General features: G+C 33.7%; 1 protein-coding gene across 3 annotated transcripts in view; it reads right to left on the bottom strand.

Annotated features, from left to right (window-relative positions):
- Positions 1-461: 461 nt before the first annotated feature.
- Positions 462-17,480, bottom strand: part of LOC149803583 (queuosine-tRNA galactosyltransferase-like) — a 58,535-nt gene continuing 41,516 nt past the window's right edge. For 2 of the 3 annotated variants that reach the window (XM_089953328.1, XM_089953331.1), the window contains 6 exons: positions 14,449-14,544; positions 9,570-9,694; positions 6,071-6,206; positions 4,311-4,379; positions 3,061-3,135; positions 462-1,005 (listed from right to left, as the gene is read on the bottom strand). In XM_089953328.1, coding sequence (XP_089809454.1) covers positions 925-1,005; positions 3,061-3,135; positions 4,311-4,379; positions 6,071-6,206; positions 9,570-9,694; positions 14,449-14,544 — 582 coding nt within the window. In that variant the 3' untranslated portion in view covers positions 462-924. The remainder of the gene's footprint in view (positions 1,006-3,060; positions 3,136-4,310; positions 4,380-6,070; positions 6,207-9,569; positions 9,695-14,448; positions 14,545-17,480) is intronic. The other variant, XM_089953330.1, reaches the window with a different exon arrangement.

Genomic DNA, 17,480 nt, shown 5'->3' with positions numbered 1-17,480 from the left:
AAAATGAAAATAGATTACTCACGAGTCTGGAGAGTGATGAATCTGCCGAAATCACTTTCAATCAGTTCATAACAGAATCAGATCTAAGAGTGATATTAGAGCTTTAGATCTTTACTTTGAATACTGAATACTGAACTTCGATTCTGAATACATATGTCCATTTAGATGATATATAAGACCGCTCCGATGGCCTAGTGGTTATAGCGTCTACCTCAGATGTAGGGGGTCGTGTGTTTGGTCCCCGGCCAAATCATACCAAAGATTTACAAAAATGGTACTAACAGTTGCCTCACTTGGCGCTCAGCATTAAGAGGTTAGTTATAGGACTGGTTGGCCTTGTGTCAAGATAATGTGACTTGGTGGGACATCAGGCAATAAACATGTAATCATATATTTTTTTTTTACAAATCTATTATAAGTAAACAAGAATCAACAAAATACATCAAACAAGTGAACCAAAATGTTATTGCAAATTTATTTTGAAATGGACAATTTCATAAAATTTACAATAATAACTGCTTTTCAGAGCATTAGCTTTATTAAAAGATTTAAATATCTCCTCTTCAGACTGAACTAGTCCTGCAATGGCTGCGGTATGAAGATAATTAGAAAACAAAATCAAAGATGCATTTTAATCTCATTATATTTTGCATATCTCCAAACTACTGTGAAATCTCCTAATAAAGTCTCTAAGGACATTTCAGCTGAGCTGGAAGAATTTAGTCTGAGACTGGAACATGGTTTCATGTAACCCCCTTGACTAAATGTTTCTTCATAGACCAATTTGTATAGCTGGCATGTGATAAAAACCTTTGCAAACAGGGTCAAACATTAACTGCAGGAACCACAATGAACATTTCTTGTTACTTGCCATTTCTATTATCTCATCCAGATTCTGGAAAGTTCTAAACCTATTCAGGTGTTTCAGTTAAAATGGAAGTAATCTGTGCCCTCTAACAGCTTGAGGGATTCAATGTTCTTTTCAAAGTTTCCAGAGGTAAGGTCCTGAAAGATAACCAGATGTTTTAATGAGCAAATCCATGAAGAACAGACACACAAACTCAACTCAACTGTCATTGTTATATATATATATATATATATATATATATATATATATATATATATATATATATATATATATATATATATATATGAACCTTATTAATACGGACATTCATTTATCCAGAAACCTTGCATCTGGTCATAGTCTAACCCTTTACATCATGGAAACGCTTTTTGACGCCTCTAATCCATTTGCATGGAAGCGCTTTTTGACACCTGTTGTAAACTTCAGCCATTTTAAGTGGGTTTTCGTAGCGCCACCTTCGAGGAAAACTCCCTATTAAATACTACATTCATTTCTGCAAATGACCATTACATCAGATCACATGGTCACTGTTTATGCTCTGGTCAAAATCTGCTATTTAAAGTAACTGGGTCGTATTCTCCACTCTCCAAAATGGAGGTCGCGGATTTCATTCAGTACTTACGAAGTTTTCACGATAAGAATCACAACTATGAAAGATTCAATAACTTAGGTAAAGGCTCTGATATTGATGTAGGCAGCAATTAGTTTTTATAAATTATCAAATTCAGATGACTCAGTGATGTAGACGCAGACGAAAAACTTGTAAATTTCGAGTCTGAGAAATGGCAGCTACAGTTGGTCACGTGGCTTCACTGACTTGATGGTGAATGCATTCCTCAAGATTTTAAAGCACATACAAAATTATTCCGTGAAAAATAATTACACAGCTATAACGATCGGACTTTACTCTTATATATTTCCATACATAATAGATGTGTACCAAAAATGTAAAATGGTTAAAATTGCTGTTAAACGTAACATACACTACATTGCTTAACAGTTAACAGGCAGGCCTAAGTGTATGGAGTCGAATAGGTAACAGGTGTTCTATTTATAACACACTGCACTGAGTAATTTTGCTCTATGAGGTAAAGGGTTAATGGGAAAAAAATTCCTTAATGTTAATTTGCTGTGATAATCCAGAAATCTGCATTCCACTTCTGGAGATCAAAATTGGGGACCAAAGTTAATATTCTTTTAAAACTTGCCTTGTTAATCCAGAAATAATTTGTCCACAAGTAAGAAAATTCAAAGACTCACATATGAAAATACAGTCAGTCGGACAATACAGACTTAGCTATATAAATTTGGAGGTGTGTCAATTATCAGTCTCTTACTGGTAAAAATCTAGTGGCAAGTTAAAATTATAAATTGATCATATAACCATGTATGTGGAAAAACTTAAAGTAGTGTAACCATATTGTAACCAGCGATTGTATAAACAATATCTGTTTTTGCTACTAGTCGACAGGGGTGTTAATAATTCAATAAACACTAGGGTGAAATCATCCACACTTATTATATAACACATGGTTAATAAATTAAGTGTGTCATCAAGTCTCTTTGCAGTTTACCGACTGTATGTAACAATCACAGTTTGTTGATGGCTGATAACCATGACATGAAATGTTGCATTTTTCTTTAGCAATTTCTGAGAAGTTGTTTGCAGTATTGTTTAGGTAACAGCAGCTATATTTTATTACCGGTATGCATCATTAGTATAAAAAAAATTAAAGTTTAATACCAATATGCTTCCTAATTTGCTCAAATGCTGTATTTAAAAGGAAATTTCTTTAAGGGATTCTTACTTTTGAAAATGGGCTAATAGTAGCCATATTGAATGGTGGATAAGCCTTTTCTTGTATGACTTTTAAAGATCTCGATAACAAAAACTCTCTGCAAAATTGGTCAAAAATAGTTCTTGAAAGAAGTTAAAAACAGCAAATGTTAACAAACAACACAAGTTGCACAAAATATGACAGATTTAGGTACAGCATAAGCCCATCTGTGCTAAACACTCATTCAAGTTCTGGTTTAATGCTTAATATTTTAAGTTTACGTTGTTAACAAATGTATCAAACACTTTCTGAAAGACAGCAATTAGAGATGAATATGAAATCAAACATAAAGTTAGAAAACTACTCGAGAGTTTAACATTATTTAAGCGCTTGTCTAGTGTTCCTCAACCTTACCAATTTGACGCATAAGATAAAAGGTGGTGCTGCTTCTCTGAAGTCTATTACAGGGATCTTGGGTTTGGACCTCTCCTGTAACATTAAGAGAAAAAAATCTACATGCCAATAAACAGATCAATGACAACTCCAGGGGCACTTTGTTCAGAATCCTCATCCTTTCAGCACAATACATTTTCTAAGTGCAGAAATACCACAAGTAAAATTTGCATCCTGATGATGTCATGACACTCCTTGTGACATGTTCACCCATGACATATACCTGTATCAGGCAAGTACTTTATTTTGCATGATATGGGGTAGTATCAGTCACATGACTTTTGTCGACTGATAGGAAGTCTGTATTTTGGGGGGCCTGAGGCCAAATGTTAAATGTTATTTTATTTCAGTATTGATGCAAATGTTAAAATACTGAACAAAGATTATACAGTACAACAATTCCTATCCTAGTAGCCCAAAATGCACAGTAAATTTTGAATACATCTTAGTACAATAAAAAGACAACAAGGAAGGAAAGGGCAAAAAGCTCATCCTATCAAGCTATCATCAACATTATCATTAATAATCCCTTATCAAACATTTACTACCATTAAGCCTTACTCTGAGATTTCAAGGTATGCAAACATCATATTCTTCTGCTTTCAAAAAAGTACCAATATTACACCTTTAAAAAACTCTTCTTTCAGTAATACTTAAACTGTACCCAAGCACCTAAAACGAATACCATTAGTGTAAATTGTAAGCTTCAGACAACAGAAACATATAACTCAATAATGCATGTACCTATTTGCAAATGTATTTTTATTTTTTATTTACCTCTGACAAACCTCTAGTGTACCTCAAAACAACCTTCTTAAAAAGAAATTTAAAATAAACATTAATATTCCTCTTTGTGGATTTCTGTTTACTTAAAATTTTACCTTTTGTGTACCATAGTTGTATACTTTAGCACATTGCTAAAATTAAAAGTACTTAAATTATGCCTTTATCATATAACTTTATCACAGCATTTGTGTCCATAATAATGTTTAATATGCAAAGTTTAAGATGATAAATTTAAGAAATGAATGCCTTTACTTTTTTTAAATAACTGAGATGTATTATATTTCCAATGATTCCTCTTAATTTGTTATTCATACATGCAGCTACATCTTCACAATCTTAATTGTGTTCGGACCACTCCAGTGGCCCAGTGGTTAGAGTGTCTGCCTCAGATTCGGGAAAGTCTGATACCAGTTAATCTTGTGTACCTTAGACTCCTCATAAATATAGAACTTCTTTGCTATCTTCTTTTTATCAACATCACAAAAGGCAGAAACCTGAAAAATGGACAAAAGAAACCAAATTTCACAATTATCCTAACTTATACTATTTTAATTCTATCAATGTTTTAAAAATTATTTATAACCATAACTGTGCATTAGATATTGTGAAATTTGCACTGCTTCATACTCTTTTTGAGTACTCCCTTCCTTGCCATACTAGTATTGTATTGTTAGTACTCCCTTCCTTGCCATACCAGTGTTGTATTGTGAGTACTCCCTTTCTTGCCATATGAGTGTTTCATACCAGTGTTGTGTTGTGAGTACTTCTTCCCTGCCATATGAATGTTGTATTGCAAGTATTCCCTTTCTTGCCATATGAGTGTTTCATACCAGTTTTGTGTTGTGAGTACTCCTTCCCTGCCATATGAATGTTGTATTGCAAGTACTCCCTTTCTTGCCAGATGAGTGTTTCATTGCAAGTACTCTCTTCCTTGCCATACCAGTTATATTGTGAGTACTCCCTTTCTTGCCATACAAGTGTTGTTTTGTGAGTATGCTCTTTCTTGTCATACCAGAGTTGTATTCTGAGTACTCCCTTCCTTGCCATATCAGTGTTGTATTGTGAGTACTCCCTTCCCTGCCATACTAGTGTTGTATTGTGAGTACTCCCTTTCTTGCCATACCAGTGTTGTATTGTGGGTACTATCTTCCTTGCCATATGAGTGTTGTATTGTGAGTACTCCCTTCCTTGTCATACCAGTGTTGTATTGTGAGCACTCCCTTCCTTGCCATACCAGTGTTGTAGTGTGAGTACTCCCTTCCTAACTCAAGGCAAAGAAACACATAAAACATTTCATGAAAGAAAAATCAAAATAACGACCTAGCGTGATTTAAACCTGTTACTCCTGTGTGACAGTTGGTCTTGCTTACCACTATACTAAGCAAGTGACAAAAGGGGTCAATGTACAAGAAGGTGACATTGTACAACTGAGAATAAGTTATCTACTCATATGTGCCAAATTCTGGAAATCCAAATGTAAACAAACAAAACAACATATCTGTTTCCTTTAAAACATTTGATACACTTAAGAATTAAAAAAAATACTTGGTAGACCTAGCATTGTAAATACCATCACCAAACATGCCCATACTCCAATCACCACAACCACACAGACAATAACTAAAAAATAAAATAACATGACATCACTCCTGCTATTGTCAGTAAATTTAGTAATCTGTGAAATGGTTGTTGTTTACCTCTGACCATCTTACTTTAAATTGCCTTTTTAACAATCAGCTGTATAAACTAATCAGAGAATAGATTTACTGACAATCATGTTTCTCAGTAAAACTTCATGTTGTGGGGTTTTTATTTTAAAAAATCAAGTTTTCAGCATGACACATCATGTTATGGCAGGTATGGTAATAACCTTCATAGAGGAAAATGCATGTTACTTTGCAACGAACTATGAATTTCTTCAAACTGTTTGCTTTGACTCTTTATTTACCTAAAAGTTAATTTCTCTGACACAAAGCAATAATTCTTAAAAGTGGAGTTCACCGTACTTCACTAGCAGCAGTGTTTGATGTTGACAGCTTGAGTGGTCAATATACCTATTAGCAGAATGAACAAATGCATGACTAAGGAACATGAGTATCAAAGATAATTAAATACATGTTCACACCACTACTGTGAAGATAGGATTTTAAATAAACAGAATGTCACAAACACTTGCTGTTGTTACCTTTTTTTGGTTTTGAGGTGTCAGATATCTAAATAGTTTGCGTCCCTGTTTCCCGGCATTCCAAATGGTGAAAGTCTCCCATTTGTCAAGAACACGTCTCTGTATAAAATCCACACGCAATCTCCAGATGGTTTCTCTGTAATACAGCCCAATCACCCACTTAATGTCTTGCAGGTATGAAAATATTCTCTGATATACAGTTCTCCCCCATTTTAACATAGAAGGGGCACACAACCACCAACTGCATTATGTAATGAACTACAGAATATTGAGAACCGTGATCAATGGCATACTAAGGGTAAATAGCATGAAGTGTGATGATGATAGCCCTGCCAATGATTTTTTGCAATTTAATTTTTATCACTCCAAGACCTCTGGCACCCAGGATAAATGCCTCCCACATTAGTACACAACAGATCATGATGTATTATGGAACCATGATATACTGAGTACAGCATGATACGCCAAACTGTTCTCTAGCAGGCACTATTAAAGCTTTTAAAAAAATGGTGTTTAGAAAAGGAAATGAAGATATAAGACTAAGTTTCACCTTATTTTCATCTGTGGCATGATGCCCCAGTGCCAGACACCACTATAAGCTGCCACACTGCAGACATCCTAGCAATATGACTCGAAACGTTTTAAAGCTTCATTCAAACTCCAAATCTCTCTCACACGCAAAAACACACACACACACACACACACACAAAAACAAACACACACACACACACACACACACACACACACTTTTTCTCAGAACCTGTATTGTTATTGTTATGTATATTTAATTTGTACTGTTTGTTGGGTTTTTTCAATGATTATATGTATATCTGTATTTTGTACTTGACCTTCTCCAAAATCATGTTAATGGTGTACCTGACAAGTGACATTTATTTTGTAAACAACATAATACATAGCGAATATTTTTCTAAGATTATATATTAAATATTCAGATCATTAATAATGGAGGTAAACAAGTTTATTTGAATCTGAGTCTAGGACATCAGTGTTTTCCACTTGAAAATCACTAAACTTGATGACAACTTTAAATCTGAGACTTACCTACATCCTGGCTCTATTACTGTGTCATATATTTTCATATAAACACTCTTTTACTTGAAAAATTACTCAATCCTACCTAAACATCTGAAATGGAATTAGTCTTATAGTTGTGTTCAGTTTCTAATTTAGGCTGAATTATTTATTAAAATTTATTAAAATTATTATTCACTGGAATTACAAATGGCTAAATAATATTCTTGGACTATGACATCAATTTGGAATTATAGTGAATTCACAAGGACATTTTAGATTATGTTATTATCATATATCAAAAGAACTGTCAACACATCACCACATTCTAGACCATCGGCACATTAGCACATTCAATATTTGAGGCACATCAACACATTCAATATCAGAATTTATTTGGAATACCACTGAAATTCAACTGGAACTTCATACATTTCAATTTCTGAAAGAACTTTTAGGACTATTTGGGATTCACTTTATATTAGTTACTTAGTTTAAGACCATAGGGTCATAACAGTTATAACTTGGTATGATTTTGGTCATGATGTCCACAGCAGTACTGGCATTATATTCAGAACTGTGTTATGAGAATGTATTATAATGGGGGAGTGCTGTAGATTGGCATGAATATTTCCTTTTTTTTTTCTTTCCTTAAAATTGGTTAAATAATGGTATTTTAAAAAGGAACTGAAAATATAAGACTAAATTTCACCTTCTTTTTCTCAACCCTTATTGTTATACATTGGTATACTTTTGTTCATGGGGTCCACAGGAGTACAGAGTTATATCAGGAATTACATTATGACATGATGTTTTATAATGAGGGGAAGCTGTAGATTTGTGTGAATATTTCCTTTTTTCTTGATAAGTATTATGCAGGTGAAGTTCCTGTTACAAACTCGGACTAATCACCTTAAGAAATATGACAGAAAAAATGAACAGTAATTTTCCATACATAATAATTATAAATCTTTACATACATTGTTGCAATTTGGACATTAACAAATTGATCTTTACTACAAGGACTCTGGAGATGAATTATCAAGGCTGTAGCAAACTGCATGCCAAATCTTTGTTCTCATTTACACATCTGTCTACCTGCATTAGGCCCCAAAAGCTGGTATAACAATCCTATATATTAAAGTACTAGCCAAGCATGGAAATCATGCATTTTGGACCTCAAAAGGTGCAGGCATTGGGATAAAATAATAAACCCTGATGAAAATAACTTACCAGTATTATAACTTTTTAGCGATATATGCTTAAATTATTTGGCACTTAAATGTTACTAATACTTTGCATACATACCTTCATCAGTTGAGCATACATGTACAGAAAGTTCATGGCCATTTTCTGCTAAAGTCTTGTTCACGGTTTACTACAATTTATAACAAGTCCAACCAAGGTGGTACTACATATTTTTTTTTTAAATTCACAATTCCCAATCAATTATCAAATTGAATGAGAGCCATATGGCAGTGTTTCATGTATTGTTCTTCCCAGCATTATGTGATATACATAAATATCATAGGATTCACACACTGACAATTGATACTTGAGTCAGCCTAAGTAGAATGGCCAGTGAATTCCAAAAGAAAACTACACTGCCAACGGCAAGTTAAACCTTCTTGCAGATTCTGTTATATGGGCGTACATGAAAATTGATTTTACATAAGACATATATTTGAAAGAAATTTTTTATTTATAACATAGGGAATAAATTATCTTTATGTTTTTTTACATTTCGTTTTATTTCAGCTAAAGATTTTATAGTGAGAAAGCCATTTCAAATGTGTCTAATATGTTAAAATCATTTCATTAATTGTCATTTAAATGAAAGCATTTATAGCATTCTGTCAAACTTATAACTTGTATTTCAGTTTGTAGACATGATTTCCTGTTAAGGTGAGAAGGAAGAGGTTTTCTTAAAAAATAAATTCATGAAATTTAGGGGGGATTCACTCACATCATGTACAGGCATAACAAGGTAATGACTTAAACATTACTTAAAAGTAAAGTATGCTCCATTTATAAGTGACAATGCCTAATTTGTATCTATAATCCTAACCATTACCTATATATGACAATTATAAACCCTTTATAAGTGATGAACATAAGTGTCATATATAAGATTTTTTCTAAAGGCAGTCATCTAATTCCATTGAAAATGACCTATCTTTAACCCTACCAATATGAATGCTATAATTCTAATAGATCTGCCATATACCAGACTCCTCTTGATAACTTACTAAATTATTTCTCCCATCTATACGTGAGGATTGTTTTACTTAAAATAAAAATTCTGTATGGACCTAACATTGTTATGCTGACATTGTGTATGTCTAGGGATTAATCTTTCTATCATTCAGTACAAATTGACCTGATGAACTGTTCACTCAGTGTTGGGTAAAAAGAAAATGTCCTGAGTTGGATACTCATGTGAGCAGGATGCCCTAGCCAGACTTACTCTGTGATGGAGCAGGTGGCAGACCCTGGATGGTGTCTGTACATAAGAAGATCCTGTTCAACGCGGTACAATTTTCCACACAGCTCCAGGTGTTTGTAGAAGAAGATCAAATCCTCTGGCACTCCCTGAAAATTAAATGAAAAATAAATTCTGTACTATAATATTCCACAGTAACACATGCCACTTTCAGAGAAAACAATTATGTCCCATTTGTCGACTAGTCTACTAGCTTAAAGAATTTCTAAATATTCTTCTTTATGTATAAATAGTAACAGAGATCATGCAATATTTGCTATGTTAAAACAATGCCTGACTTTAAACCCAAAAGTTAATTCTGGGATTCAAATTCTGTACAAATTATTTATCTTTTGTTTGTCTGTATGTCTGTCTGCATGTCTGTATCTATGATATGTAATGATTTTTGTTGCATTATAGAAATTACTTTCAGTTAAGTTTCACAACTCATTCTAGTCCATCTTTATCTACTTGTCAGAAAGTGATTGAAATTGTTCTTTATTTGTGAGTCAATACGATAACAGGGTTTCTCTCCAATTATTTTCTGCCATTAGTTTGGCTTCAACCAATCAAAAGCTAACCTTCATTCCCATACAGAAATTTCTTGTAGATTCTGTATGGAATACTTCAGGAATCCGTATGGAAGAGATATGAACTGGAAAGCTTTTGGAATCAGACAATTTATTCCATATCAATTCCATAAGTACTTCACAGCATGTGAAAATTCCATATGGAATAAAGTTGCAACTTTAATCCATAAGCACTTTTTTCCATATGGAAAGCAGGCTCATGTATTATAGCATCCTGGAAAATGCTCTCTGATGAATTAATAACCTAAACTATCTGATTCAAATAGAAATATTGGTGGGAATTAGAGTACATGTATATGTCAGTGTAGCTGATGTGGAAGGATGAATATAAATTTGAAGAAACAAATGCATGTCAGTTTTTGTAAATTTATTTCCACAGATGTTTAAAAACAAAGCCATGACCAAAAAAGTAGAGAAAATGTAACATGATCAGAAAATTAATATCTGGTAGTACAAGCATAGATGTATCTTTGGACTTAGAAAATTTGGTGCAAGGTGGATTTTGGGCTTGATCTGATGTTTACTCTGAAAAATATGTTTTTTGGCTTCCTATTAAAAAATATGTTCTACAAAAATCATACCCTAGTGAAAATGTGACTGAAATTTCAGCAAAATCACAGTGAACATTTTTTGTCATTCACTCAAATGTCCTTTTTCACTAAAATTATGGTATTTTAGGAGATTTTACCAAAATTTCTGAAAATATCAGTGAAAGTTTGTCATTGAAATTTCACTGACACTGCCAACATTTCTAAAAATATCAGTGGGAATTTGTGATTAAAATTTCACAGAGAGTTTGTCAAAAATTCTGAAAATATAGTGATATTTTGTGATTGCAATATCAAACATTTCAATAAAAAATATCAATAAGATATAATAAAATTTATTTTGTTTCTTGTACAATTTGAATGATTTTCAGCAGCATTTATATTTCCTGTTTCTGATGGCTGTAATTTTATTGTTTATTTTGGGCACAATAACCTCTTTCCATATCTTTCCTTGTTACATTTCTTTTTGAAATTTTGTTGTTGTTATATTCTTGTTTAACTTAAACTGGATTAACTGCCCTCAAACAAGTTTTCTTGTTTTCCATTTTAAATCAGAATTTCACTTTTTTCTGTCCTGAATCTGATTTTCCTTGATACGGACCCTTTTTAAATATTGTCTCTGAAACTTTTTTTAAAATAATGATTTATCTGATCCCATTCTGCAATGAGCTTTCTAATAAGTAATTGTTCCATTTATTATTTTAAAGATGATCGCTGTAAAGAGCTTTGTGATTGGTCAAAATTTTGTACTTGCCTAATGAATTGTTGCATAACAGAAACTGATGGGAATGAGCATGCTTGCTAAACATGGCGATTCAAAGTTTTGAGTGGGATACGAGATTGAATAACCATTTGAAAAATGTGTGGCAATGAGAATAGCTTGAATGCAAAGTCGATGGGAATGTAATTGGTCAATCTGTACGAAAACTGAATGCCAGGACTAGTATTTTGCTTTTTGTGCCATAAAGAGCTTTACAGTAGCAGCTAACATGCTAAATAGGACAAGGAATTGAACCAGGATGATTTCGAAGTTATATAACTCCAAACTGATTAACATTCAGACTGAATTTAAGGAGGGACAATGTATAGATCACTGGTGGGAATTGTTGCCAAATACCCATGTTTATCAAAGATAGTCATATCTTTGTGGAATTTTCTTGGCCACACATAGAATCATCTTTCAATACTGTAAGGCATTATTGTGTATATTATCAAAATATTCTAGGTGTGTTAGAATTTAATGTAAAATATGAGTAATTATATCATGATAAACGTTTGTCACGGCTGCTTATGGAACAAGAACTAATTCAAGAGACCACAACAGCATCATAGTTTGTACATGATCAAAAATCAAGTCTGCAGTACAAGTGACATAAGGCAGGCTAATAGCTTTTCTTCTTTTCATAATCAATGTCTCAAATGGATGCTTTTCTGTAATTTTGCATTATTTTCACAGTTGAATTTTTCAATGCAGATTAACATTTTATATATGTTTATGTGTTCACAGATGCCTGTGCTATGTTCCAGGCTTGATACTTTGATTTTTAAAATCAACTATTTAGTGTCAAGTCAGATTCTTAATATCATGTTGTATATACTGTAAATATTGTACATAACAGATAGAATGCCTCAAGGTAGATTAGTTCTGTAACTAAATGAATTACCTTCTCTAAATAAAGTCATTATTATTATTATTTTTATTTTTATTAACTCCCATATCTCTTGCCTTGGATGTCATATAATTACATCTGTTTAGTTGTTTTCATACACACTTAATATCACCTTGGTTGATAAAGTCCTAGTTAATTCATGTCCATTATTAATTTGAAACCTTCTAAAATGTCTGAAAAACTACTGAAACTTCAGTAAAATACTATATAATGATCAAAATTTTAGTGAAATCTCACAAAGGTTTTAGTCAAAATTTTTGCGAAACCTCACAAATATTTCAGTGAAATTTTAGTGACATTTCACCACAATTTCAATGAAAGTTTTCGTTGAAATATTTGTGAAATCTCACCAAACTTTTCAGTGAAATGAAAAAGACTTATGTGATGCCATCATGGATTAGGTTTTTGCATGCAAGAAAGAAAATAAGGACAAAAAAAACCTAAATCTCTCAAAACAATCCATTTTAAAAATTATTGTGAATATTTATCATTGATTCCCAATAATGTCTAAGAATCATTAGGCAGTTTAATAGAAATCTGAAGCAGATTTGTTATGGTTTAGGCAGAAAGCATTTAAAAAACCTGTCTAAAATACGCCTGGAAAATTTCGTACAGGATGGACTGTCACCAAATTTCAGATGAGCTATTTACAAATTCTATATGGACCATTTACAAATTCCATATGGTATATTTCCCAATTCCATATGTACTATTCACAAATTCCATATGGACTATTGCCAAATTCCATATGGAATTTTAATTTTATTCCATATGGACAACCTACAGATTTCATGGACTAATTTGCATATTCCATGGGATTTTCCGTATGGAGTACGTAAGGAATCCATAACATTTCCATATGGATAAGCTGAAATCTGTAAGAGTGGTTCAGCTATAGAATAAAAATGTCCATATGGATATTTCTGTAAAAGTATGTATGAATTCCATATCAAACTATGTGGAAAATATCGTACAGGTTAGCAAAACGAATTTGTGCTGTTAGATATGTAAGAGTGTGATTTGGGCATTTTTGTTCTTTGAAACTTAGCTATAAAGATGCAGTGAACAGAGAGAGAGACACAGAGACAGATTAGTTTGGAATCATGACCATTTTCCCACATTATTATTCATTTCAGCAATAAACTGAATTAAGTTCAATTATGGATAATCATCAAACTTTTGCTGTTAAATACTGAGCTATAACTGGAGCTGTTAAATGTGACATACAAAGTCTGATGGCTTCACGTCATACAAATGACACCATTCTCTAGAAACTGACAGCCTCTTTGAAGCTAATTTTTGTCAACATTTTATAAGCGTGGTGACAATGACTACTGCCTTGATTTCTGTAGAACATCAACATTACTGGTAGTCAGGGTTCTGACTCAAAATAAACAGCCTAATAAACATGTGTAGTACCGTATATACCTGCTATAAGTCAAACTGCAAACAACATAAATCCTGATCTACTGTTGTTTGTTCTACTGATTACTCCTAACAAACTGGTACAGAGCTATTTCTGCTGGCGCATTATGCAACGATAGATGTGTGTCTGTGCAGTTTGCAGCTGTACTTGTCTAATAAGCAAGGATATGTGGAAGTTGTTGGAGACAATATGTACAGCCATTACTGCTAAATGACAAAGCATGTGGTTCACATTTCAGCCATTGACACATTCCCTGTTCGTGAATATTTTCACCTTGGGATTACAATTTTTGGAAAGAAAACATACAAGCTGACGTGGCATCTTATATGTGTATGAAGCTCTTATGAAAATTGTCCATTTCCATGTGACTTTACTGATATAAAATATACACTGGAGTAGGTTGTAATTCAATACTGAATAAACCCCATGTAACACACACAGACACTCTGTCCAGATTAACTTGAAAGTCAAATTTTCTATTAACAAAAGTACATGCCACAGTAATACACCAACCCATAATGCAACAGTATCATTTTGGTATTTTGATTGTACCAACTGATGATACCAATATCATTAGATGTTATTAAGTATACAGTCCTAATTAAATTGCAAGAAGAATTCTGTACAGACCTTTCCTCCTTCATCCAATCCTCCGACTTTGTCGAACACCTGTCTCTCAAAAAACCAGGTGGGCATGATTAGGGTGGGACCATGGGAAGTGTATACCTATGAAGCAATAAGAAACTAATAATGGACCTTTGGTTATGTATGTTTAAAAAGCAGAAATAAAACAAAACAGAATCTGATATTTTGTTTAGCAAGAACGAGAATTTTAAATTAGCTGCTGTGGTGGCCATATGGGGATGAAAGATTGACACCACATTCATTGAGGACCAAACAGACATCATTATAAATCCTTTGATGAAAATTCTAAGTGAATATGACCATCAATTCAGGAGTAGTAATAATAAGAATTTCAAGATGGCCAATGTTGTAGCCCTACTGAATTTCAGATTTGCATCATTTTCATTCTGGATGAACTAAACACCGTAAGAAGTCTCTTGTTCAAAACCCCATGCTGATAAGTCTTTCCATCTAGATTATAATGATAACTAGATTTTCAAGATGGCTGATATGGTGGCCATACTAGATGTCAGATTAGCACCATTCATAAAGAACATCATATGAAGTCTTCTCATGGAAATCCCATGTTGATATGACTTTAATGATAACAAGATTTTCATGATAGCAGCCACAGCGGTCACTGGAGCAACATTATAATTTAGGACCAACCTGATATCACAATAAGTCTTTTGGTGAAACACCAATATCAATATGACTATCATATCAATATGACTATCAACCATGTAGGAGAAGCAGCCATAATATGATTTTCAAGATGGCCATTGTGGTGGCCATGTTGAAGGTCAGATGGCACCATTTTCATTTATTACCAAAAACTAGGTAGGTATACTCTAGTGGCATTGCTTGGAAGCATGTTCATTCTACACAAAGTGACAAGGTAGGTATACTCTAGTGGCACTGCTTGGAAGCATGTTCATTCCACAAAAAGTGACAAGGTAGGTATACTCTAGTGGCATTGCTTGGAAGCATGTTCATTCCACACAAAGTGACAAGGTAGGTATACTCTAGTGGCATTGCTTGGAAGCATGTTCATTCCACAAAAAGTGACAAGGTAGGTATACTCTAGTGGCATTGCTTGGAAGCATGTTCCTTCTACACACACTGACAAGGTAAGTATAACCTGGTGGCATTGATTGGAAGCATGTTCCTTCTACACACACTGACAAGGTAAGTATAACCTGGTGGCATTGATTGGAAGCATGTTCCTTCTACACACACTGACAAGGTAAGTATAACCTGGTGGCATTGCTTGGAAGCATGTTCCTTCTACACACACTGACAAGGTAAGTATAACCTGGTGGCATTGATTGGAAGCATGTTCCTTCTACACACACTGACAAGGTAAGTATACCCTAGTGGGATTACTTGGAAGCATGTTCATTAAACACACAGTGACAAGGTAAGTATACCCTAGTGGGATTACTTGGAAGCATGTTCATTAAACACACAGTGACAAGGTAAGTATACCCTAGTGGGATTACTTGGAAGCATGTTCATTAAACACACAGTGACAAGGTAAGTATACCCTAGTGGGATTACTTGGAAGCATGTTCATTAAACACACAGTGACAAGGTAAGTATACACTAATGGTATTACTTGGAAGCATGTTCATTAAACACACAGTGACAAGGTAAGTATACACTAATGGTATTACTTGGGAGCATGTTCATTCTACACACAGTGACAAGGTAGGTATACCCTAGTGGTATTACTTTGAAGTGTGTTCATATTGCACATAGTGGCAAGGAGGTATACCCTAGCGGTATTACTTGGATGCTTGAGAATATGCAATGGTGTGCTACTGACCCAATCCTTGTGAAAACGGTGTGGTGGCAAATGTTGATGATGTTTCATCTTTTAACTGGCACAAAAAAGTACCAATTATCACTACATTAAGAATGCATCAATGCCAATAAAATACTTCAAAACTCGGTAAAGTACAATAATAACTGCTCTTTACAAATTAGTACCTGAAGGTAAGTTTCATGGTGTGATGAAAAATATGGATAAATGGATGGACATCAACTGTGAGTGACAACAGATTATTTTAACATTTTGTTGATTGGTATCTGACTCACCACTTGATGTCCCCTCAGATATTTTATGGTGTCTGTTTCACCCACAGGGTGGGTATGTATGTATGTATGTGTATGTGTGTGTGTGTGTGTGTGTATGTATGTATGTATGTATGTATGTATGTATGTATGTATGTATGTATGTATATTTATACACACACACACCACTCCCTTGATAACTCATGCCCTGATAACTTGCAAACCTACTGGCCTCCTTTGTATTATCAAGTTAATTATATCTTTTGAATCAAATAAAGGAGGTGGAATAAAAGAAAAGTTAAAAGGCATACAAATCCTACAAACTTAAAATCTAGCGGCCCTGGTCATATGTCGGGTGAACTCACTTCATGGATCAATCAAACACCGTTAAAAATGTTACTGTGTATGTAAGATAAACTACCTTAAATTAAATGACTCTTTCATAACTGTGATTAAAGATAGCTAGGTAACCAAGCTAAAAGAATGAATACTTCATAAAATAAAGAGCTTGGTTTCACAGATACAGACCATTGTGGGCAAGTGAGTTTCAGAGAATTCCTGAACTGGCACTATGAGATATCCTCAAGGATGATAAGAAGTTTCACTGTTACTTCCAATGAAATCACGACATCAATAATGTACTCACTGAACCAATCAAAAATTGAGTTTTGACGTAGATGATTGTCTCACGAAATAAACATTGCTTGTTTTTGAAAAAGAAGTAATCTTGTTTGGTGTTGTCTCAACAGTCAGTCTTGTTCCCTGCTAACAGACTCCCGATTTGGCAGGATACTATTAAATACCACCCCAGGAACCAGACTTATCAACAAAACAAAAAGCAGTGATGTAATACACAGATCTTTCCATGTACACGTGATGGTTGTTTAAACCAGTTGGAATGATCTTTCATGTGTTGGACATTTTGAAAATAAATGTTATTTATACAGAATAATGAACAACTT

Source organism: Sinohyriopsis cumingii, chromosome 3 (genome assembly GCF_028554795.1).
Source record: "Sinohyriopsis cumingii isolate HCF-2022 chromosome 3, ASM2855479v2, whole genome shotgun sequence".
NCBI classification, from domain to species: domain Eukaryota; kingdom Metazoa; phylum Mollusca; class Bivalvia; order Unionida; family Unionidae; genus Sinohyriopsis; species Sinohyriopsis cumingii.
This window is presented reverse-complemented; position numbering and strand designations above follow the sequence as displayed.